General features: G+C 34.4%; 4 protein-coding genes across 4 annotated transcripts; 3 read left to right on the forward strand and 1 right to left on the reverse strand.

Annotated features, from left to right (window-relative positions):
* The first annotated feature begins 2,429 nt into the window (after positions 1–2,429).
* Positions 2,430–2,828, forward strand: LOC130949137 (uncharacterized). Its single transcript, XM_057877946.1, has one exon. It carries the CDS (start codon positions 2,430–2,432, stop codon positions 2,826–2,828), a length of 399 nt encoding a protein of 132 aa, XP_057733929.1.
* A 2,678-nt stretch (positions 2,829–5,506) lies between these two features.
* LOC130947298 (prefoldin subunit 6) lies at positions 5,507–8,724 on the forward strand. The gene is made up of 6 exons (XM_057875960.1): positions 5,507–5,988; positions 6,500–6,591; positions 6,663–6,733; positions 6,833–6,957; positions 7,696–7,756; positions 8,503–8,724. The coding sequence occupies exons 2-6, from the start codon at positions 6,510–6,512 to the stop codon at positions 8,557–8,559; spliced, it is 396 nt and encodes a 131-aa protein (XP_057731943.1). The 5' UTR covers positions 5,507–5,988; positions 6,500–6,509; the 3' UTR covers positions 8,560–8,724.
* Positions 8,725–10,076: 1,352 nt separating this feature from the next.
* Positions 10,077–13,552, forward strand: LOC130951418 (uncharacterized). Its single transcript, XM_057880065.1, has 4 exons — positions 10,077–10,319; positions 10,808–10,921; positions 11,409–11,513; positions 12,776–13,552. Exons 1-4 carry the CDS (start codon positions 10,220–10,222, stop codon positions 13,054–13,056), a joined length of 600 nt encoding a protein of 199 aa, XP_057736048.1. The 5' UTR covers positions 10,077–10,219; the 3' UTR covers positions 13,057–13,552.
* Positions 13,553–13,632: 80 nt separating this feature from the next.
* Positions 13,633–19,276, reverse strand: LOC130951417 (uncharacterized). Its single transcript, XM_057880064.1, has 2 exons — positions 18,780–19,276; positions 13,633–15,285 (listed from the first exon to the last, which is right to left on the reverse strand). Exons 1-2 carry the CDS (start codon positions 19,037–19,039, stop codon positions 13,905–13,907), a joined length of 1,641 nt encoding a protein of 546 aa, XP_057736047.1. The 5' UTR covers positions 19,040–19,276; the 3' UTR covers positions 13,633–13,904.
* Positions 19,277–24,775: the final 5,499 nt, after the last annotated feature.

Here is a 24,775-nt window from a genome sequence, read left to right on the forward strand (position 1 = left end):
TCATGTTCTTCCTCTTCTCTCATTCTTCTCCTTCATTCTTGCAGAATAAATTTTAGTGAGATTGAGAGTAGTTAAGTACGTATAGTGTTATGGATGATAGAGTTGTGTTGAAAATTTATTGTTACGGGCAGATTTTATTACAAACATATGAGGGAGTTCAATTTGTGTGTGAAAATCTATTAGATGTTGTTATTCCGTTCACATTGTCATTTGAGGAATTGAAAGGTGTGATTTGTGAGAAGATAGATTCTCAAATATCTAGGAGAGTATCATGTATTTTGTACAAGTATCCTTTATCTGTGTTTGGTGGGTTCGTTCAATTTCAAACCAAATACGTGACGGATGAAGCGAGTATGCATGAAATGTTTTCAATGTATATGAAAAATCGCCATCAAATGTCGTGCATTGAGTTGTATATTGAGTTCGAGCAATCAGAAGAGACCGTAATATTGAATTGGAAGATTATAATAGTGAAAGCGAGGTGGAATTTGAAAGTAACTATGAGATCGTTGATCCAGGTGAAGATGAAGATGAAGCTGACGGCGCCATGAACGCAAATGTGGCGGAAGTTGCAAATACACTAGCAAACCCGCATCCGTTTCAGGAGCCTTCTTTCATGTGGTCATTGGATTTGGAGGCTATGCATGCACCGGAGTTTCCCCAATTTATGAATGCAGGTATGTAAAGAAAGATAGCTTTGTGATACTCTGAAGTAGGAGATTAATAAGGTCATATGAGTAATATATGTGATATGTGGATAGTAATTTGTGAGCATAGCATTTGATTACTTTATTAGTTAATAGTTCTTTATTATGAATTATATTTAGTAGTTCTTTACGTAGATAGAATAGCAAAAAAAAAAAGACTATTATGATCATACATGGTAAAGTGTGTTTATCAATTATTTATGTAATAAATGATTTATTACTAATTACATAATAAAGGATTTATTACTTATGATGTATGCAGCACTTCCTGTTATGGTAGATGGTGAGTTCATGGTGGGGATGGAATTCAGTTTAAGGGAGACAGTAATCAAGGCAATGAAAGATTATGCCATCCGTAGAGATGTATGATTCGGAACCGACGACATTCTATGCTAAATGTACACAATATGACGGTGGTTATGATTGACTGATCAGGGTTACCAAAATGCAGAAGAAGTACTGTTGGGAGATAAGGAGGTACAATGGTAGTCATACTTGTACCAGATCTACTATTTCTCAAGACTATTCGAAACTGGATTCCAAGACAGTTACAGAAGCAATTAAGCTGTTGGTAGAGGTTGACCCGTCTATAAATATGAAATCAGTCATTGCTGAAGTCCAGTCAAAGTTTAACTACACCATCAGTTATCGCAAGGCTTGGTTAGCAAAGCAAAAGGTGGTGGAATCAATTTTCGGAGGTTGGGAAGCATCGTATGAAACTTTGCCTATATGGTTTGATTGTGTCACAAGGAGTCATTAGCGGTGGTTCACTTTGAAACAATGCCTGCATACGAGGGAGATGATTTGGTTCCTGATATACGTGTACTACATAGAGTCTTCTGGAGTTATTACCCTTGTATTAGGGCCTTCAGACACTGCAAGCCAGTGGTGCAGGTGGACGGGACTCATTTGTATGAAAAATATAAGGGTTATTTATTGGTTGCAGTCTCACAAGATGGTAATAACAACATCGTGCCATTGCAATTGCCATAGTGGAGGGAGAGACTTCTGATGCATGATACTTTTTCTAAGTAACTTGCGTCAACATGTGGTGACACGTGATTGTGTGGGACTTATCTCTGATTGACACGATTCTATTAGGTCAATTATTGATTGGAGTAATAGGGCTTGGTATCCTCTTAGAGCTTTCCATATGTTTTGTATCTGGCATATTGAGTCAAACTTCTTGAGGAAGTTCAAGGCACCTTATTTGCAGAAGCTTATCATCAACATCGATAAGTTTGAATAGAATGAACTTTGTATTTATTGTAAGTATGATTGAATAGAATGGTGTTCATAGTTGATTGTTTCTTTTTCACAGGATATTCGAGGACGATTAGAGAGTACCAGATGCGCTATCAACGATTAAAAGAACAGGATGAGGCTTACACCAACTGGCTTGATCGGATCCCACGTGAGCAGTATGCTTTGGCATTTGATGGTGGATACTGATTGGGTCATATGACCACCAATCTTGTGGAGTGCATCAACTCCGTCTTAAAGGGTGCACACAATCTCCCGGTCACTGCACTTGTTAAGGCTACATTTTACAGACTGAATGAGTTGTTCACTAGAAAAAGAGCCGAGGCTGAGGCTTGAATTAATGTTGGACTTGTGTTATCTGAGATGGTGACCTCCAAGTTGCATGCAAATCAACGAGCATCGAGAAACATATAGGTTAGCTGTTTTGATAGAGAAAATGAAGTCTTTGAAGTACGTGAGATGCCTAGTGGGGTTGAGTATGCAGTTGACCTACGCCAACATCGGTGCGACTGTGGTGAATTCCAGGTTGACCGAATTCCGTGTCGACATGTGTTTGCTTGTTGTGCAAATCAGCGATTGGATTGGCAAGTGTACGTTCATGATGTATACAAGATGGACCAAGTTCGAAGAGTATACAGGGCTAGGTTTAGACCACTGAAAAATCCTGCAACGTGGCCTGCTTATCATGGACCTCGATTTGTTGGCAACCCGTTCCTCAGACGGATAGCCAAAGGTCGGCCTAAGATGACCCGCTTCTTGAATGAGATGGACATTCGTATGTTGCGTCGTCCTAGGCGATGCAAGCAATGCGGTGCCGAAGGCCATAGTCGTAGTAGATGTCGTCAGACAATCCCTTAGTTAACTTATTTTGTGGAAAACAAAATACAATTTCTAGAACTTCTTTCAATGCATACTTTAATCAAAATTACCTGTTGGCAATCATAAACACTCGGGATTGCCGGAAATCGGCGCAAGAAATGGTAGCCGGATCCAATCCCAAGTAAGCAACAGTGTCAGCGGACCGTCCATCTCCTTGCAGTCGACACGAGTTGCCTTACACAATAATCTATACAAGTGTGCCAGGCATGCCGAACCCCAACTAAACTGTATGATCCCAGCAAAGTTACGGAGCAGAGGCAAAAATTTTCAGTGCACCGCTGCACCCGACTTATCTCCAAACAAAATTGTCCCGAATAACAACATTATGTGACACTTTACATACATCTGAATGTAAACATCATCAGTCAACACTATACGATCTTTCAAACCCCTAAACCACGTTAATTTTATAAAGCTTCCTCTACAGTCAGTCTTCCTCGGCGCAACCCCAAACTGATGCAAGCACTCGGCCTCCAATGCCTCAAAACTACTCATGGTTGGTCTTGTAACTAGAAGACCATTTGTTGGCAGACCGAGAATTATCACCATATCCTCCAAGGTCACGGCACACTCACCAACCGGAAAATGAAATGTGTGAGTCTCAGGCCGCCATCTCTCAATTAGAGCATTAATCATTGCTGACTGACATTGGGTAACTCCAATCTGAGAAACATAATAAAATTCAGTCTCGCGTAAATGTGACTCAACAATTTGATTGTATAGATCCGGCGGTTTTAAGTGATCACATATCAACATCTATGAACCCTACAATATCACATTTTCATTACAAGTACCAGTATAATATAACTATATTAACGAAAACACAATTATCTTTACATGTCCATTATAATTAATTACCAGCATAATTACATTTCAAACATACACAGTAAATCTATTATACAAAAATCCTTCAATCATATTCATTACCTTATAACAAAAATTAATTAACCTTAACTAACTAACCAGAATAATTTTACTACTGATAAATTATTTATTCGTAAATTTTTTTTTCTTTTAACCTCTAATAATAATAATAATAATAATAATAATAATATATATAATATATTATTATTATTATTATTATTATTATTATTATTATTATTATTATTATTATTATTATTATTCATAAAACAACATTCTAATTTTCCAATTTAGGTTTAGTGTTTTCTAATTTATTGTCTAAATTTTACTAAATTATTTTAAATTCAATTATTAATGATCATAAATAATTTATTAAATTTATATTATTAATCATAATAATTTATTAAACTCAATTACTAATACTAATACCCATAACAATATCTAATATCTATAGATCTCATTCTCCTTCTTTCATTCACATTCATTCATTCATTCTTTCATTTCATTTTAACCAACAATCATAAATAAACCCAAATCAACGATATACAGACTTATCATACATATATACATATATGACTAATTCCTATTTTAATCTCTATTTCTAACCACTTAACAGTAACAATATCATACACATACATAATTAATCTCTACTTAGTGCCATTATAATATATTGCTAATAAAATCAAATATTATCACTATTATTATTATTAAATCAAATTATTAAAAAAAATAAAAACTTACATAATTAGGATGCCCAAGATAATTAACAATATAAAACTCTAGTTGATTTACTTCTTTGATTTTTGGTCTTCTTGGTATTGTCTTTCAATTTTTTTCGAGATTTGTTGTGGTCTAACAATGATGAATAATGGGCAAAGTTGTGGGGTTGGGGAGCATGAAGAGAGGGATATGAGAGTGAAAGAGATGTCTGCTGGGAGGGAGAAAATACTCGTATTTGGGGGTATAGTGCAACAAAGCCAACCAAGGAAGCCATCTGCATGCGGGCCACGTGGAAGGAGTACACAAATCGGACCCGCCGATTTGTGTACCGTCCGATTGGTGAAATTAGACCGTTCGATTTCAGTTTTCCCAATCGGTCCGTTCGATTACTTCTGCACAGTCATCACAGCTTGGTGATATACCATATACTCCCATATCCCTACTATACACCATCATTCCCTCCATATCAAAATTAAAAATCTCGTGAAAATGATTGAGAATAAATTGTGTCAATTTTCGCAATTAAATTAAAACTGATTCTCATGAGAATTGTTTAGCGAATTTATTTAAACCAAAACATTTGTTACAATTTAATTGCAAATTTTGTTTCTATGGATTTTGTTACGAATTTGATCTTGGTTGTGAATTTATTTTCATATTTATGTATTTTTTTTGTTATTCCGGTATTTTGCTACATGCACAGGATAGAATGTAAATACTTAACCAATCCAAATTGATAAATTATTTGTATTGTGATGACTTATAACTCAGTTGATCCGGTCTGATTGAGAGAGAAAACGAAAGTTAGCCGGATAGGTTTACGCTCCAGTCTAGTTTCACATTTTCTTGCATTGTTATCAAATTCAGCTCGAATCGACTGGTTCAACTAGAAACCCGGTCACTTAACCAAACCGAGTTACTTGTTAAATCGGCTGTGTATTACAGACCCAGTGAAATTCGGTTCAACCTGACAGATTTTCATTAAACCCGATTACCCGGCCGGTTAATTTTACCCGGTCCGGGTCGTGTTTATTTATTTTTTTTTTCAATACTGAAACGGGGTCGTTTCAGCCTTTCAGGTGCCCACCTTTTTCCCCTTTCCCTCTCTGAAGCCCTAATTGCTGAAGATCACCCCCAGCCCCCGCTATCTCCTCTCTCGACTCCCTTTCTCAGTTTCTCGTCACTCTCTCCCACGACCTCAAGCTCTCGTCAGCTCGTCTCATCTCCGGTCTCTCACCTCTCGTCTCCGGTCTGTCAAGCTCTCGTCAGGTCAAGCCCTCCGTTCCCTGCGCTCCCTTCGCCGGCGGCAGAAGCAGACTGAACAGCATCTGGTCCCTCGGGTGGTGGTGGTGGTCGTCTTCTTGCTTCTTACGGGCTCTGTCTCGCACCTGGTCTCGATCTCTCCCTTCCCTGCGCTCTTCGTCGCCGGTAGCAGAGGCAACAGATCCCGGTGGGCTGGTCTTCGTTGTGGGTCTTCTTGCTTCGAGCCTTGCCGTCATCTTCTCCCTCGCCATCAGGTTCTCCTTCGCCGTCAGCTTCCTTCGCCCAACCGGATTTGGTGAGTTCCCCCTGTTCTTTCTGTTTCAATTTTGTTTGCTGATTTTCTTGCTGAAAGTTGAATGTGTTGCTGAAATTTGTTACTGATTATTATGAACGTTGAATTTGTTGTTGACTTGCCAAAATAATCACTTAGCTTAACTTAGCTTAAGTTTGTTCGTTGCTGAAAATCATTGCTGACTTTATTGAACCTTGAATTCGGTGCTGTTTTGCTGAATAATGACTTCGTTAAATTTTTCTGTTGTTGTAAATCTGTAAATCATGTTGAATTTGTTACTTATTATCATCACTGAAGATCGAATCTATTGTTGTCTTGCTGAAATAACCACTTATCTAAATTTTTTGTTGTTGTAAATCTGTAAATCATCTCTTGGTATAAATATTTTGTTGTTAAAAATTATTATAGTTGAATTTATTGTTGAAATGGTGTTTATGCTCTCTGCCTTCATGAGAAATGTAATTGTTTGTTATGTTAATCCTTATGACCAAATATTTTAATTTTGAAATACTAGAGTGTTGAGAATGAGTTCGTTGAGCAGTGCGGTGCGAGATCTTCAACGCGAATTAGAGAACAAAACCAATGATCTCTCCAAGCTTCAAAAGGGTATTCATTCGTTATTCCTTTGTATCCCCGTCTCTTTGGTTTTTGATATATTAATATTCTTCCAATTTCAGATATTGCAAAGAATCACCAAGTTAGAAAGAAGTACACTGTCCAACTTGGAGAGAACGAATTGGTCCTTAAGGTATAACCTATCCCTAATCCATTCCTATTCCCAATTACCTCAGAAACTATATTTTTCGTTTCTTTTCTAACTTTATGTTTGTTTGTTTTGTTAATTAAGGAATTGGATTTATTGAACGAAGATGCAAATGTTTACAAGCTGATTGGTCCAGTGCTGGTTAAGCAAGATTTGGCTGAGGCCAACTCTAATGTCCGCAAGAGAATCGAATACATCACTGCTGAATTGTAAGATTCTTCTCTCTTTAATTTTTTCTCATGCCTATTCCTATTGTTTGCGTTGCAACAAAAAGATTGGATTGGAATGTGTTTTTATAGCGTTTGTTAATTGTATTTGGAGATACAAGTTAGCTATCCATCAAGTTTATTATTTAAGGAACTCACTAGCTAGTTACATAATCAACTTAGTTGTATAACTAACTTGTATCAACAATACATTGCAGTTATTGGTTGATATCTGCCAATAGCATTTGATTGTGAAAACTGGAAAGTGGAAACCAAAATGTTGGGCAACTAAATACCAATGTCCAACAACTACCATACCAGATATGTGTCTGTGCAAAATCACTCATCGATCAAAGATATCCAAAATATGGTGTCCAACCGATGTATAATTCTATTGCTAAACTGAAAATTTTCCATGTAAACACCATTCATCACTTTTAGCAAGTTTGGAAGTGAAACAAGAATTCTTTGAAATGCTGTTCAATTTATTATTTTATTTAGTTGAGCGAGAGTAAGCGGTGAAATTTTGTTGTAAAAGTTTATCAATACCAAAGCCTGCCAATACCTATTCTCTCTGCTTCCTCCATCAACTTCATTTGTGATGCTGCTTTATTGTTTATGGCTTGCCGCTTGTTTTCTTCATCATTTTCACTTTGTAAATATTTCAATTGGTTTATCTAAGTTAGGCATTTTATAACATTACTTTTGTGAAATATGTGTTAAATGGTCTCTGCCTGACAGGAAGCGTCTCGATGCAACTGTTCAAGATTTGGAAGAGAAGCAGAATAGCAAGAAAGATGCGGTTTGTACTAGCTCTTCCATGCTTATTTTGTAGTTCTAGTTTCATCTTCCTTATGGTTTCTTTTATTGCACTTGGATTGTGATACTTAACTCGGATAAGTCGCATAGCCTCTCCATCTCAAGATCATAAAGTTACATTTATTTAAACCCCCTAAAATTTCCCTTGATTAATACAGCAACAACTACATTAGTGTTGTTGAGAAATTAGAAACTCTGAAATAGTATTTCAAGATAACAATGTTTTGTCTCAAGGACTTGTGTAACCAACACTTTTAAACACTGTATTGGTAGTTTAAATTTCTCAATCCTCAGAGTTCGGAAACTAGTGTGTCTGATATTGTTTTATTATTCAGGGATTACTTTCTTACACTATTCCCATTCTTTTATAAGGAATGATAAAAATTTTAATTATTTATTATATATGTAAAATGATCTTTTGCGAAAAGAATAAGAGATTCTAGTAGTTAACAAAATAATATTTGGTGATTCATCCACCTTATCCAGTGGGAGTTCCAACCCTGTTACTTTGAATTGGGAGGCTTAGTGAGAAATAAACTAAAATGAATAATGCTTGAGGATTATTTTCTGGATGTGATCATTCATTGCTACTTAAGAGGACGGACAATAAATTGTGTTTTATTTGTGTGTGAACATACTTGGATTGATTTGCTATTGCTCACTTGATGTTATATGGATTCTAAATAATGATTGATTGCATATTTTTCTTCATTTGCCATCTTGTTGTAGATACTAAAATTGCAACAGAGAATTCAGTCCCTTCAGACTTCGAAAGCCAAGGCATAATCCTCGCCGACAGATTGTTTTAGCGTTGTAATAAATTTTACTCTGCTAGGGTTGTATGTGCTTTTGTGACTCCTGTTTTGGACTGAAGTTGCATTTTAGGGGTGTTTTAGAAATCCTTTTGAAGTGCTATTGTTAGTTAATACGATATCCATATCTTTGTTACTACGAGAAAAAAGTTCCAACCAATCTATACAATCGTGATCATCACAATAGAAGAAACATCAATACTAACTTAGTAAGGTTGTTGATCATTGATGATTGGATTGAACCGGCCAGTTTGACAAAAAATTGACAGTCTGTTCTGTTCAATTTTCTGTCAGGACCAGACCTAGATATGATGAGGTTACTACGAAATATTTACTCATGCATGGGGCAAGTTTTTTTAATCTGGTTCATGGTTTTTCTTGGCTATATGGTTCATCTGGAGGAGGGATTGAGCTCTAAGAAATAATGAATAGTCTTATCAATACGTAAATGTATAACTCTTCGGGAATTCTAATTGCGCTTATATTCAACATTGTAGAATCGGTCATTGAGGGTCAAAACTAGGAAAAATTCGATTGCTTGTAGTGCGGGTCCATGGGGGCACACTGATGGAAGTGAGATGCTTACCTATAGGAATGGATTTTCTTATTTTTTTTTTAATAATTGAGAGAGTAAAATGTGATCTCCTATCGTTAATTTTATAAGTGGGATAAAAAATAAATATGAGAGAAAGAACGATAAAATGTTAGAGATAATATTTTACGCTTTTAATTTTTTTCAACAATTGAGAAGATCTATTCTCTTTATGCAATTGCTGCAGTGCACTTTGTCTCCTCTCAAGGCTGTTATCTATCATTCCATTCTATGCTAAGCGACGGGGGAATTCATTCCAAAATGTATTCCACAAAATTCAAAGTTGCAACTTGAAGCTAACAAGCTTATTATAGCCTTGCTTCCAGACCAAGTTTACACTTATTATGATGTGCACTAATATATATATTTTTAAAATCTTCAATCAAGTGTTATTTTTTATTTTTTATTTTATATTATTTTTTCTCAAATTAATAATATTTTTTAATTGTACACAATTCTTCTATTTTTATAATTTTATGATATTTCTTAATATTTATTTTAATAAATACTTGAAAAATATAATAAATATAAACTAATTATTTATATAATTTATTTAATTATAATTGAGTCAATTAGTTTAACTGACCTGTTAAAGTACTCTGACTAAATTAATTAGCAGTTCAATTTTGATAATTATGTATAAAATTTTGAACTTGTTATTTATTTATAAGAATGTGAATGAATAAGGTACATAGAATTTAAACTCTATTCCAACCTTATTTGCATCTTAATTTTTTCAACCTGATCATATTCGATTCAATCGCTAAAAAAAAAATTATTTTCATTAAAATATAATTTTTAGTTTTTCAATATTTCATAGTATCAAATAATATTTATATATTACTATTAAATTAAATTATTAATTCAGTGTTGTACAAAAGGGAAAAAAAATTATAGTTTAAATTTTAGCTTATTCATTATATGGGGAGATGACTGGTGCTCCACTCTGTTCCTAGTTCCGTTTCAGAAAACCTGTGTCACTGCATTTGGCACTGTAACGCAAAACCCGTGGAATCAACAAGAATTGAAGAGTATATTCGAAATGGGCGCTGAAAATGAAGAAGCCCCTGAGAGAGAGCTCAACACTTTGCCTCCTTCTAATGGATGGAAAAACCGCATCTTAATCCCAACCCTTCTTGCAGGTATCACTCTCTTCTTCTCTTCCTTCTATCACTTCTCATAAACTTGTTTTCCTATGTTGGTGTATCTTGCCATGTTCTCTATGATCAATATTTACTCACTTCTGTTTTAATTTTATATTTATTTTTGATATTTGGAGTTTTACGTGTTTAGAGAGAGAGAGAGAGAGAGAGAGAGAGAGAGAGAGAGAGAGAGAGAGAGAGAGAGAGAGAGATCCTATTTCTTTCTGTCAATCCAAGTGCAACCTATGTGTTTGATTGTGAACTTTTATCATTCCTTTTGGGTGTCTATCATGCCTAATTACTTAATTAATTAATTAATTAATCTAAACATGCTTAAATTGGAGGATCATGCCTAATAGTCTATGATGAATCTTTACCCATTTCTATTTTATGTTTAGTTTTAATGGGAATAAATAGAATGCTCAGAGTGTTGATACTGGTCTCTATTTGTTTTTGTTTGTTACCTTTATGATTGTTTTTTGGATTAGGGGTTGCTGGTGCTGGAACTGGATTAATCTCGAAGCATCGGAAGAGTCTTGGTCTTGCAAATATTACTGCCAGCTATGCTGCTAATTTTGCCATCGTCACTGGTTGCTATTGCGGTAATTGTTTGATTTTCTTATGATCCGATCCTTATCAGTTAAGAGTTTTGTAAATATGTTTTCATGTATTGTGTTTGATTGTGTTGTTATCATAGATTATAACAGTTTGTTTCACATAACAGTATCATGTGATGAGAGAAAAAGATAAAAGTTTCAAGTTTCATTGCTAGCAATACCATTACCTGTGCAAGAAAACTTATTTGTGTATTTATCACTTTATTATATCTTCTTTCTATGATCAATGTCATTCTAAATTATGTTTGACTTCAACTATCAATTTCAAGGGCTCAAATTTGATACATTTTTGTAAAATATCAGCATGTTTATTTTCAGTAAGAATAAATATCGTAAATCTTCAATTATCTGTGTTAGAACTACATCTTTTAGTCAAATATCAACATTAGAAGTGTGGATGGAGCATGGACATTTGATAATTCAGGTCATTATTTTGGATTAAATTGCAACTATGGTTTGTCTAAATTGTCAGGGGCACGAGAATTTGTGACAGAAACTAGAAAAACAGGACCTGATGATTTATGGAACTCTGTAGTTGCTGGATTTGGAACAGGTGCTCTTCTAGGGCGTCTGCAAGGTCTGGTTCTGCTTTTTGCACTCTCCCTCTTGGTACATGGTGTTTTTTTGTTATTGTAGCAATGATATAAATTTCATGTTTGCTTGACAGGATGACATATTTTATAGAGAAAAAGATTTACTTTCAACTTTTCCACCCCATCCCCTTAACTCTTTTTTAACGATTCCAACATATTTATATAGTTTGGCATTAATAACTGGTTTCAAAGATGATTGATCATGTTGGTCGTGAACATAGATTTGCGAGTATCACTCTATTTGTGCTTAGGGTATTATGTTTAGAATTTAGATTACATTCAAACTTCCTTTCACAGGGTACATCTAATGTAGAAAAAAGTGTATATTAAAGCCGATATGTTTAAGTTTAGATGTTGAAAATGGAAATAAGGATGAACTAGTTAGACTGAAAGAGAGGAAATTAAAAAATAATGACACAATTCAATGTTGGAGAGTAGAACAAGAATCAGAGACACACTCAAGCAAAAGAACTCAAATTCAATAGATAGGAGCAGGGATAGCAGTTGACGTTGGTAGAAGTCCCCGCCACCTCATTTGTTCATCCTTAATCTCCATTTCAGGATGTCTCTGAACTAGAAAAATAATGTTACTAAAATTTTAGAAAGTTAAACAAAGAAAGTAAAACTAATATATTTCTATAGTATGAAAATGATATAAGAAAGATTAAGATTGGGAAATTAACTATTTAATATTTATTAAAAATAATATTTACTATATATAAAGAGGATTGAGAGTGATTTGATGCACAAATTTTCTTTTCTAAAGTAGCCTTCTCATATATTTATAGAAAACCAAAGCTTTTTGTTATTCCTAAGACTCATTTGAACCCAAAACCTCTTATTAGAAGAGTAAACCATTTACCATCTTGCTATCTCACACTTATTGCTATTACACACATTGAGTTTTAGAAAAAGGTGGGTTGTCTAATTGCCTATTAGTCATATATAGTTGACTAAGATGATTATGCTATATATGTACCTGTATAATGGTAAATAATTTCTTATATATGGGGACCTAGGCGTGGTGATTGTGATGCCTATCCTCGAAGGTTGCCGAGAAAACTTTTATCTCCATACTGCCCCCACGAGTAGGGAAAATTTGACCAACTTGGGGTCCCAAATAGAGATCAGTTCCGATCTGGTTCTGCAAAGATATTGTTAGTTTTAAGTAGATTGCATTGCTTGGCTGTGAAAATGTATGGATAAATTTGTCACTTAAAATTGCTTTCTTATTCTGGAATTTCAGGCGGTCAACTTGGGGCGGTTCGATACTCTGTCATCTTCGCTGTTGTAGGGACAACAATAGATTATGCTACTCTCAAAGCGAAAGACTTTTTGAGAGATCAAACTAAAATAATACATCAGGATCATGAGAATTCACAGAAAAATGGAAAATGGTTTAGATTGCCAGAATGGTCCCCGATACGGATACTTGATGAGGAAGCACTTGCTAAAAAACGAGCTCAGGAAGAGGAGTTTCTTGCACAGAGGGCAAGGATTCGTAGTCTAAGGGAAGAAGAATCTTGAAAAACTGTACACTATTTTTTGGATGTGATGATTATGCATGCCTTGGATTTCTAATGGTCCAACTCCTCACTGTTAAAACTCTATATACCCTTCTCCCCTTCTCAACATTATTAGTTTCTAATATAGTTGATGAATGATGAGCAATGTCTTCATAAGAGGTTCGGAACTGTTGAGAATTAAGTTCTAGTCACCTTTTGGATTGTGTGAAGATTTTTCCTCTTCCCTTTCTCGATATTACACATGGGAAATCCATAACTTAGTTGAGTGTTTGACTCTTTGTATCTTATTGCATTTTTGAGAGGACTTAATTCATACAGAACTTTCTCATTCTCTCAATGAATTGGTCAATTCATTTTGTTTTGCTTTTGATGTTCTGTGATGCAACCATGTCCAAATAGATTGTCTCAATTAGAAAGCGAGGCAATAAGTAGGTAGAACTAGATGACTATGTAAACTGTTTTGTACTATCAATGTATCAAAGCTTATATTAAGAAATATTTACCAATAATTACTTTTTACTATTCTTATCTTAAGACAAGAAAATATTTCTCTATATGAAATATAAATCACCTTAGCTCTAACTCACTTAAGAAGAAATTTGCATTCTGGCAGAAATTTCTTATAAACCATGCTCGTCTTTTCACATGTTTCACCAAACAACGAAAAAGGTTAGCAAGTAGATACCGAACATCAGTTAAGCCTTATCCCCCTGTATAGGATTGGTTATATGGATCCATCGACGCAGAGTACTCTATTCTAAAAGAATCAATGTTATAAAATAGAGAAAGAAAATGTAAGGATGACTATACTATTCTGATTTTGTTTCCTTTATTAAAATGAAGTATCAATCAGAACATCCATCTCGGCGAAGAAGAATGCACAGGAGTTTGCCGGGGTCTAATAATATGGTCAGGGTTGCGCTTCATGATCGACGAGACAGTGGGGCTGAAAAAGTCATTACTCCTCTGAGAGGTAGCTCCTTGTGAATATATCTTCTTCCCCTGACCAAAGCTCCTCTGGTTTTCGGGTGTTGTCCGGCGAGAAGCTTGGTTCTTTTGAGAAGCACCCCATCTATTGTAACTAACACAACTTTGGCTCCTCCCTACTTGTTGAAACTTCACTTCCCTTGGAGATGTATAATTGCGACTCTCCGCCGTTTCGGCTGAATACATAGTAGTCTCTCCTTCGCTGCTATATCCATTGTGCATTTCTGATACTTCTATGGGAGATGAACTAGACTGAACCTGACTTTGAGCAACATTAACAGAACCTGTTGAGGCAACTTCTTCACTAGGGGTCGCTGGTCTTCGGTCTTGGTTCTGTTTGTCTAACCGGTTTTCTGGTAAAGGACCCTTCAAAAAGTTTTCAGCAGACTTTGGAAGAGGTAACCTTGATGATTTCGGCAAAACTGTAGGTTGAGAGTTTCTTGGAGGAAAATTAATGTCCAAAAGCTGCTTTTGTGGAGTTTCTTTCTTTCCGAGTGGCGCAGCATTTACTCTCGGAGATTCATATATTTCTGGAGTGGGAATCCCCTGTACATGTTCAGCATTCAGGTTTGTGATTAAGCTTTCTTCTTCAATGGTATTAGCAACAGCATTAGAACTCTGTCCCTGATCCCTTGTCTTCGAGATAGTGTTCGATGAAGATGGAGTGGTGCCATCATTATCAGCAGTTGACTTGAAAACTTGCCTCATTGAGAATGAAGCACACGAATGCTCACTCTTTGGACCAGCAGACATCAACCGAATAAGAGGTAATTTTGGTTTGTTAAGGTCATCAAGGCTACCTTCCCAATGCTGGTTTAACCAATCAAGGATAACAAGAATAGGTATACCAAATTGCATGGGGAGATCCTTCTTCAAAGATGATGAGGATGACGAAGAAGTCGAAGAGGACTTGGTATTTGGCGACGTGGCTAGTTTCATAGGATCACAAACCATAAATGCTAGATTGCCATGTACATCAAAACCAGCAGAACCTTGGTTCCATGGAATCCCATCAGTTGACAGTTTTATGAGATTATCAGTGGCTATGACCACTTTCCCTTCTCCAACAGTGAGCTCCTGTTTCTCAGTGAAGCCCAAAAGGTAAACTACACTTCCAAGATCCAGGGTGGTTTTACAAGAGGTCTTCAAGTAGTGAGGACACTGACCCTGGGCAATCAATTCTCCATCGGCATCGTCCAAACCCACAATTGTAAGATCTAATACTGAACTCGTAATGAAAAACCTGCAACAATGTCAAAAGAATTAGATCACTGTCACAATAATAAACACTTTATTTTTTTCAGATTGGCAAAGGCCGTTGCTCTCAATACAGATCATTCTTTGCTTTTTATTACACAAGAACTTATAAAAGAAAACAAACTATGTACGCCCTTAATGTAAAATTTGGTATTATGGTAAACCCTCTAAAACTAGGCCTGAAAACATCATAGATGAAATCTATAAATAAAATTATTCTTTCAAAAAAAATATAAATTATTTGTCTTAGGTGGTTTGAACATATGGGAAGAAAATCAATAGAAGACCCGGTTAGAAGTGTGGATGAGATGAAAAATGGACACGTGGCAAATGGTAGAGGAAGACCTAAAAAGACCATACATGAGGTAATCAAAAGAGATCTATGTGTCAATAGTCTCATTGTAGACATGATACATAATAGGACGCAATGGCATCGTTTGATCCATGTAGCCGACTCTACCTAGTGGGATAAGGCTTTGTTATTGTTGTATTTGTTACCACTATTTTTGAGGGAACACCAAAGAGACCTTAAAGTTATGGATTTGATTTTCCTATGTAGAAAAAAGAAAAAAGAAAAAGAAAAAAAAAACAAGAAAGAAAATACTTCATGAAAGAATGGCTGTGAATCTCTTTGCGTATCTGCCAAAGACATTCCTTAGAAGCAGTGTCCTTCTCATGGGAATAAGAAGGTTGCGGCAACATGACCCAATACCAGCATAGCGAAGCCAGTTTTCTATCTATGGAAATTTCTATATATAACCGAAAAAAGTTCATTTGATAAGATGGTATCTTCATGGAAACAAAATCAAGAGAGTACCAATAGCTTAATGCAGTATTAAAAAAAAAAAAGGCATACTTCAAACATGAAGAAAGCCTTGGATGATCAATATTCTAGAGAATTGAATCGAGGAAAACAATCAAATAATGAAATAAAGATAAATAATTATGAGAGAAAAATGGTGATAGTCCAAAATGAAAATGTCTATAAATTAATGTACGAACAAAAACGAAGTAGGAATGAGAAACATGCTAATACTTTGAATGACAAAGGTAAGGGACAGTTAGCAGTAATTTCAGCTCAACAAGCAAGAAAACATACGATATAACATGGATAGAGGACAAAATCTCATTATTTTTTGGCCTCATGCCAACAACATAGCGTGAACTAAATAACTAATTTTATATCCCCCCCCCCCCCCCCCCCCCAACAAAAAAAAGCTAGCTTAAGGGGAAAGGAGTGTCTGAATATTTATAAAGGCTACTTGGGTAATAAACAAGTTAATGATGGATGTGACAATTAATGAACTGGAAAAAAAATAGTAACCTTAAGCAGTTCATAATTGTCATAGAGTAAGTGTTAGCCTTAATTAAGTAATAACTAGGTAAAACCTATGAATTTACTTTTGCAAATACCATTCGAAATCATCTGCAATAACTAATAACTAGGTTTTGCGCGTCAACACATTTGTCCTATGTATTAGATCATTAGTGAAGAATAATAATAGAGTTTCCGATACATTCAAGGAATATTTTAAGATCACATGTGTGGCTGAGTATTAAATTAATACTCTCCTCCATTCACTACTGGTAAGTTGTTTAAAATTTTCTAACACATTCATAAATTGATGCAATTTGTATCTAGATACATTAATCCTTGAATGTATCATAAAAGTCAAAACGACTCATCAATATGGAATAGAAGGAGTAAGTTACTGATGGGTAATGCTGAGTTTATGAAACATGAGAAACATCATATAAAGAACAAGCAAGGAAAGAATGGTATTTCAACAGAGAGTGGTGAAAGGAATAAATGAACAAGAAAGGCTCAATCAGTGCATTGAACCCTATTAAAACCAAATTTTCTATAATTCTATTCAGGGTGTCAATTTCTCCTAAAGCTTTGTAAGGGAGAAAAAAGACTATACCAACAAACTTTTTATCATTATAATTTATTATAAACCAATTAAAGCACAAGATAGTGTTTTGGTCTGTAACATTTAGAGCTTGTTTTGCTTAAAGAAAATTGCGATGGTATATAGGAAATGAAAAGAAACGGTAGGTGTTAACATTAGATAAAGACAACACTAAATTATTTATATATTTAGCTTTGATTTTCCAATAACTTCTAAAGCACAATATTCTAACAAAATTATTTATAAGCATTATTCACCTTGCTTCTAAGATTCCCAGGTCTAGTATAATATTTACCATTTTAACATTCTGACTTGTTTTCTTGTTATGAACTCTATAATGCACTAAAAGTCACGTCTTGCTTGATCTCTTGAACATGAAAGCACCAAGATGCCGAGTATTTATTGGTCAAAGGAACATTTAGCTGAAGATGACAAGAAGGGCAAACTAACTATAGGTATAACTGTCTTCAGACTTGGCAAACTCATAGATAAAAGCCTAGGCATGGTTCATAACAATCATGAAATATTCAATTAGAGTAAAATTACTATTATTGTAGTTCAACAAGTGAACAAAACCAGTTTAATAATTATGTTTTACTTTTGTAAATAAAAGTCAATCAAATGATAAGCTCCACCTACAACTTATGCTAATTGAAATCAATAATAAAGCTAACAAGAAAACAATGTCACCTTCTAGCTTTGGAATCATTACAAATCATTTGGCACGTAAATATCTAATCAATCCATCTGCTTACAAAGATTTCTAAAAGCAATCTCACTTCAAATAAAATAAATTACAATTCATTAACCAAAAATAAATAAATAAATTACAATTCAAAAAGCTACATCAAACACATAATGCCATTATGACCACTGGCTTAAAGTAACAAACAGTCATAGAAACACATAAGAAAAGGGGGGAACCGCCATTTTGAACTGTAAAAAATCATTTTGTTGAAAGAATAGTTCTTGAAAGGTGGTTTTAGTTCGCAGTGCTACAATGATTAATTTAATTATCACCCTAAAGTTCTCTTAATGTTAACAAAAGCTATTTTAGAGACTAATTTGTCAACATATTGATGATTGATCTTCTAAATAGCCACCAGCCATCTCCATTTTCTCTATCCTAGAACCGAAACCAAATGATTTTAACCGACTAATTTCTCTAACAATTCAGAAACCTAATCTGCAAGAAATAGACAGACTTTAATTTGCAAAATACACCAACAATTCTCAATGTAGTTTCTACTATCACTCTCAGCAATTAAGCTCCTGATATTTTATTCCCTAACAAAACTATTTCCTGATACTCTTTTTTTTTTTTGTTGGAAACATATATCTTCCTATCAAAAACGATCCTATTCAACCACTCAAAGGAAAAGGAGTTTATCTATCACTACATTTTATAATGATTAATTTTACTATGAAATAAAATAAAATAACTTTTTTTTTAATAAACAAAATAAGAGTTAATTTCTATTATAGCAAGTGCTCATAATTTCAGCATTAAAATGAGCTCATAAGATAAGATAAACAAAATCAGAGTTCTGATTCAGGTTGGGAGTACCTTTGAGGAACAAGAGTGGCAGCGACGCCGTTATGCAGCCGGATCTCAAAGGTCTCGGCGGCGACAGCAGACGGAATGTTGGCGTGCGTCGTCAGCAGTAGGTTGCGGTGGATCAAGAAACCGGTGCCGGAGGGGGCAGCGGAGGCGGAGGCGGAGATGGTGGCCATGGCGTGGGCCTTACCGGAGAAAATGGCGGCCTTCATCCGCTCGGACTTGCTGAGGCCTTTGCAGAAGCACCAGGATTCAGTGAGACCAACCATTGCGGTTGGAGAGAGAGAGAGAGTGGGGAATAATGGCGTGAGTAGTTGGATCTGGGAAATGTGGTGGTGGCGGTGGTGGTGATAGGGAGCATGTGCGTGATGTGATGGGGAAGGGTTGTGTTTCTAAAAAGACAAGACAGGGTGTAAGAGTGAGACCCAGAGAGAGACAAACGCCGTGGTCGTGAAACCAGTTAAGACTAACAAAGGAAAGGAGCGGAGCCGGAAATCAACAATCAATCATCAATCTACATCCAACACTATAATGTGTTTTTCCATTATTTCTCCATTAATAAAACTCATCCTTTTAAATAATCAAAAACTTTATTGCTGGAAGGTTTAAGTAGGATTTTAATCTTTTAAAGCCCAGTTCGAATTTTTTTTTTGTTTTTATTTTTTTATATAAAATTATTTTTAAAGTTTAACTTGATTTTAAAATTATTTTTATCTTAGAGATTAAAATTGTGGAAGTAAAAAAACGATTTTAGAATTTGATTTTAAACTTTAAAGACGATTTTGTATGCAAAAAAATTAAAAATAAAAAAATTTTCGATTTATATCTTAAGGACCAAAATCGTACTTACTCATTTTTTTAAATGATTTAAGTATAATAATGTATTAAAATAATATTTTAAGAATTTTATTTTGATGCATAATTATATATATATATATATATATATATATATAATCATATAATACTAATACACTACGTTAAAAAAAATTATTATTTTCATAGATTGCGTCAATAGTCATTAAAAAAAAACGGAAGTAATTGCACGATTATATAAAATATTTTAAAATTAAATTCATATATAAAATATTTTAAAATTAAACTCATATTTTATTAGTGGCAGAAGTTTTTGTTCTAACACTTTGATTCCTAACTTTTTTTATAAAAATATTATCTGTATACTAAAATTAGTCACTAAAATTAACTACTAATATATTTGTATATATATATATATAATTTAATTTATTTTTAATATGTATTTATATTTTAACATATATTTTAGATTTAGATTTTTTAAATTTTAAATTTCACTTAAAAAGATAAAATATAATTTTTTATAATTTATTTTATAAATAAAATAAAAAAATTCAAAAATAAAAAAATCATATTTTATCCTCTTAAATAAAAATATAAAATTTAAAACATCTAAATTTCTCACATTTAACTCCATTAGTCATAACAGTCCACGATTATATGTCTCTTAATAAGTAATAACTAACCTCTATCATTGAGGTGGAGCGTCAAGTTGCACATATAGTCTTGAGGAGTTATCCAATGTTTCAATCCCCTCCAATATTAGGGATGACAATAGGGTTCTGTAGGAGTGGATATCCCTCACCTTGCCTTCATCATTTTTAAGAAAATAACTCTTGTACCCTCTCTAATCTTATCGCATGTCCCCATATTTGTCCATGCAAAAAGACGAATATCCGCGAGTATTTAGGATATTACTTTTATTAAAAAAAAAGAATTAAATAAAAAACATAATTTAATAATTATCAAATGAATCAATTCAACTTGCATATTAAAAATTTATAATATATTTATTATAAAGAATAATATAAATTGAAGTGAAAATTAAAAATGTGAAATTTTTTTTAATATTAAATTATTAAGAATAAATTTTTAAAAAATAACATAAATTATGTGTTATATATTGCTGTGGGTTTTTACAAAATATCAACGACATTTTATTCGTTCATAATTAAAAAAAATTGAGCATTGACGTAAATACTAAATTAGTATTCAAAAGATTTTAATATTGACAAAATAGTACCAAATTTTTATTATTGATAAAATAGTCCCTAAAACAACTTAAAATTTAACAAGCATTCTCCTGAACTCACTAGACTATTAGAGCACATTTTCAATGAAAAATGTTGAACATTGTTAATGTATATATCTAGTTGAAAATTTTAGTTAAACAACCCAATCCATCTTAAAAAATCAAAACACTAAAATCCCCTTTCAAAAACTCTAATCCCCCTTTTCTAACGCACTCTCTCGACCATAAGTTACCCCAAACCTAGGGAAAAAAATCTTTGAACCCTAATTCAGTGAAAGATCCCCTAACGCACTCTCTTGCGATTTCGACCATGAATTGTCCTAAATTTATACATTAATTTACAATTCAAAAAAATGAATAACAATAAAACTCAAGAGAAAGCAAACAAATTTATATACAAAAGAAAAATAAAGCTCAACATAAACACTATAGAAACAAGATGCGAAATCAAACAAAAACAGAAGAAAAACACCACAGACAGAAGAGGCATGGCACCCAAAAGCAAAAGCAAAGGCAAAGAAGGGAAATGAGGCACAACTGTTGGCTACAAGGGGTTTTAGTGTTTTAATTTTTTAATATTGTCTTTTCCAGCTACTCCGATTCCGGTAGAGACTTCTACAAGGGGTATTCGGAAGTGGGCGAAGATGGATGAAGGCGAGGACAAGGAGAATGGTTTGTGGTTTGAGGAGGAGGAGGAAAGGGGTGAAAAGGAGTTATTGTGTTATGTGGAAAGAAGTTTAAGAGTGAGAAGTAGTGAAAAAACCTTGAGCAGTCTAAGAAGCATAAGGAGGAGGTTTCTGAATTTAGGGATCCGATTGAGGATGAATTTTAGTCTATCAATGATCATTATCAAAAAACATGCTGAATGAAGTTTTGGGGAAGGGGAGATTAGGGTTCTAGAAGGGACGTGTTTGGTGTTTTGATTTTTCAGGTTGGATTAGGTTGTTTAATTAAAATTTTTAACTAGGTCTAAGTTATAATTTTAGCAAAATACGGTAACTAATTCAGCAATATTTTTGCTGGAGATGTGCTCTAATGAGTTCAGGGGATACATTTGTCAAATTTTAAGTTCTTTCAGAGACTATTCTATTAATAATAAAAGTTTGGTACTATTTTATCAGCCTAGAATCTTTCAGGTATCGATGTAGTATTTACCTCAAAAATTTAACGTCAGTGATATTTTGTCTTTCTTATAATTAAAAATATTATTTTTATAAAATTTCAATGGTATCATAATAATGTAAAATATTAAAATAATCAAATATTTTTGTATTTCATATTAAAATTACCTATATATAAAAAATTTTAGCTGAGAATGTGACATTTACAATAAAAATAGAGGTTGAAAATGAGATTTGTGTGGTTAAAAGTGAGAATTGTGTTATTGTATGAAAGTCTAAAAGAAAAATTAAAAACAACAAAATAAGATTTTAAAATTCTAAAAAGCAAATTCATAAAATATATAAATGAAGGGTATTTGATAATTTTACACTTTGTAAAGATTTTACAGATATTCTTCCTCGTTCTTATTTATTCGCAAGAATGGATATTCATTTCCATGAGGGTTTGCAAAGGAGTCCTTGATTTAAAATAACAGCCTACTTGACGAGCAACAACTACTTTTTTCTTTACTCTCTGTTAAATTGCATGTGAGATTGGAAAAGAACACATGATCAGAGAAGGAAAGAAGGTGGATCAGCTTTTTTTGTAGCTTGTCATGAACTATGTGGCAATCAGCTTCTATATGCTTTGTCTGCTCATGAAATACAGGATTGGTGGCAATATAGATTGCTGAATTGCTGTCACAGTTAGGGGTGGAAATAGGCCAGGCGGCCTGTCAGGGGCCTGCAGCCTGGCCTGTGTTTGGCCTGACCTAGCCTGGCCTGATAGGAAATAGGCCCAGGCTCAGGCTATTAAAAAAGCCTATATTCTTTAAAAGGCCAGGCCTAGGCTTTTGAAATAGCCTGTTGGGCCTGTCAGGTCGGCCTGAGCCTGCAAATATATATATATATATACATATATACATATATATATATATTTTATTATACTAGTAAAAATGTTATTAGAAGGATTTGAACTTGAGTCTTTTATCTTATAATAATACCTTTATCTACTCAGCCATTTGTCTCTTTAATTATATATGTGTATTTTGTATCAATATTATTCATAAATTTATTATTTTATATTTTATAATTTTAAAAATTAAATTATATCTTAAATTTAATTATTATTTAAAAAAAAAACAGGCCTATTGACAGGCTTCAGGCCAGGCCAGGCCAGATTTAACAACAGGCCAGGCTCAGTACTCATTAAAAAGCCTATACCAGGCTACAGGCCAGGCTAAGGCCAATATACTCTATTACAGGCCTGGCCTGTTAAGAGTAAAGCCTGGCCTGGCCTGGCCTGTTTCCACCCCTAGTCACAGTATATATTGATTGGTTTTTCAATTGGAGCACCAAGATCATGAAGAACATAGCTTAACCACTGGGCTTCTCGGGTTGCCAACTCCAAAGCTCGATATTCAGCTTCAGAAGAGGAGGTTGCAATTGTGAGTTGTTTCTTACTTTTCCATGTTACCAAAGAGGGTCCCAGGTAGAAGTAATATGCAGAAGTAGACCTGCAAGAATCAGGGCATCCGGCCCAATCAGAATTTGAGAAACCGGTGAGGTGCAAGTTCGACTTTGCCGAGAAAAAGAGACCTGTAGCTAGGGATCCCTTCACATAGCGCAACACTTGATAAGCTGTCTTTAAATGTGCATTGGTAGCACAATCCAGAAATTGACTAAGCTTGCCAATTGCATAGTTAATGTCAGGTCTGGTATTAGATAAGTACAGAAGTTTGCCAATGATTATTCTATACTGAGTAGAATCATGAAGCAATTCCCCAACACCTTTGCTGAGTTTTGCTGCATAGTCAATGTGAGTGGTGGCCGGTCTATAACCTTCAAATTCAGTTTCTTTGAGCAGATCAAGGACATACTTTCTTTGATACAAAGCAATCCCATTTTCTGATCTTGCCACTTCCAACCCAAGAAAATATTTCAATTTCCTATGTCTTTAATTTTGAATTTGTCATGAAGGATTCTCTTGACTAATTCAATTTCATTTAAATCATCACCCGCTAGTACCAGGTCATCCACATATACAAGAATTGCTGTAAATCCCAAAGAAGTCTGTTTGGTAAATAAACTATAATCTGATTTGCATTGAGTATAATTCATCTCAAGCAAGACAGATTTTAGTTTGCAGTTCCACTGCCTGCTTGCTTGTTTCAGTCCATACAAGGACTTCTCAAGTTTGCAAACCTGCCCTGATGAAGCTTCTAAGCCTTGGGGAACCTGCATATATACTTATTCTTCGAGTTCTCCATGCAGGAAAGCCGTGTTCACATCAATTTGTTTGAGATGCCAGCCCTTGACTACTGCAACAGCCAACACAATTCTCAATGTCCCTAGCTTTACTACAGGACTAAAAGTGTCTCTGTAGTCAATATCTGCTACTTGGGTGAAACCCTTGGCAACAAGTCTGGCCTTGTGCCTTTCAACCATTTCATCAGGGTGATATTTGGTGCGAAACACCCATTTACAACCAATTTCCTTCTTACCAAATGGCAAGGAGGTTAGCTTCCATGTCTTGTTTTCCTCCAAAGTAAGTAGCTCAGCTTGAATAGCCTCTTGCCAACAGACTTGAGTTATAGCATCCTCATAGCTTTTAGGTTCCAAATTTTGAATAGCAAGAGAGAATGCAAGATGCATAGAAGAAAGTCTAGAATAGGACAGAACATTTGAAATTGGATATCTTTGAGCAATGAGCTTGGAATCGAATGCAGAAGTGCGGATGGTCTTACATTCATAGTCTGCCAAATATACAGGAGCTCTAGTATGCATAGTGGATCTCCTTATCCTAGCAGTTTTAGGCACGAGTTGACAAGGGACATATGAAG

Source organism: Arachis stenosperma, chromosome 9, assembly GCF_014773155.1.
Source record: "Arachis stenosperma cultivar V10309 chromosome 9, arast.V10309.gnm1.PFL2, whole genome shotgun sequence".
In the NCBI taxonomy this organism is placed as follows: Eukaryota; Viridiplantae; Streptophyta; class Magnoliopsida; order Fabales; family Fabaceae; genus Arachis; species Arachis stenosperma.

Bases quoted from the DNA above. Each gene is read 5' to 3' on its own strand.
- LOC130947298 (XM_057875960.1), top strand. From the start codon at position 6,510: ATGAGTTCGTTGAGCAGTGCGGTGCGAGATCTTCAACGCGAATTAGAG. The intron at 6,734-6,832 runs GTATAACCTATC...TTGTTAATTAAG, and splicing joins AGAACGAATTGGTCCTTAAG to GAATTGGATTTATTGAACGA. The intron at 7,757-8,502 runs GTTTGTACTAGC...ATCTTGTTGTAG, and splicing joins AGAATAGCAAGAAAGATGCG to ATACTAAAATTGCAACAGAG.
- LOC130951417 (XM_057880064.1), bottom strand. From the start codon at position 19,039: ATGGTTGGTCTCACTGAATCCTGGTGCTTCTGCAAAGGCCTCAGCAAG. The intron at 15,286-18,779 runs GTACTCCCAACC...ACATTGTTGCAG, and splicing joins GCCACTCTTGTTCCTCAAAG to GTTTTTCATTACGAGTTCAG.
- LOC130951418 (XM_057880065.1), top strand. From the start codon at position 10,220: ATGGGCGCTGAAAATGAAGAAGCCCCTGAGAGAGAGCTCAACACTTTG. The intron at 10,320-10,807 runs GTATCACTCTCT...TTTTTGGATTAG, and splicing joins AATCCCAACCCTTCTTGCAG to GGGTTGCTGGTGCTGGAACT. The intron at 11,514-12,775 runs GTCTGGTTCTGC...CTGGAATTTCAG, and splicing joins TCTTCTAGGGCGTCTGCAAG to GCGGTCAACTTGGGGCGGTT.
- LOC130949137 (XM_057877946.1), top strand. From the start codon at position 2,430: ATGCCTAGTGGGGTTGAGTATGCAGTTGACCTACGCCAACATCGGTGC.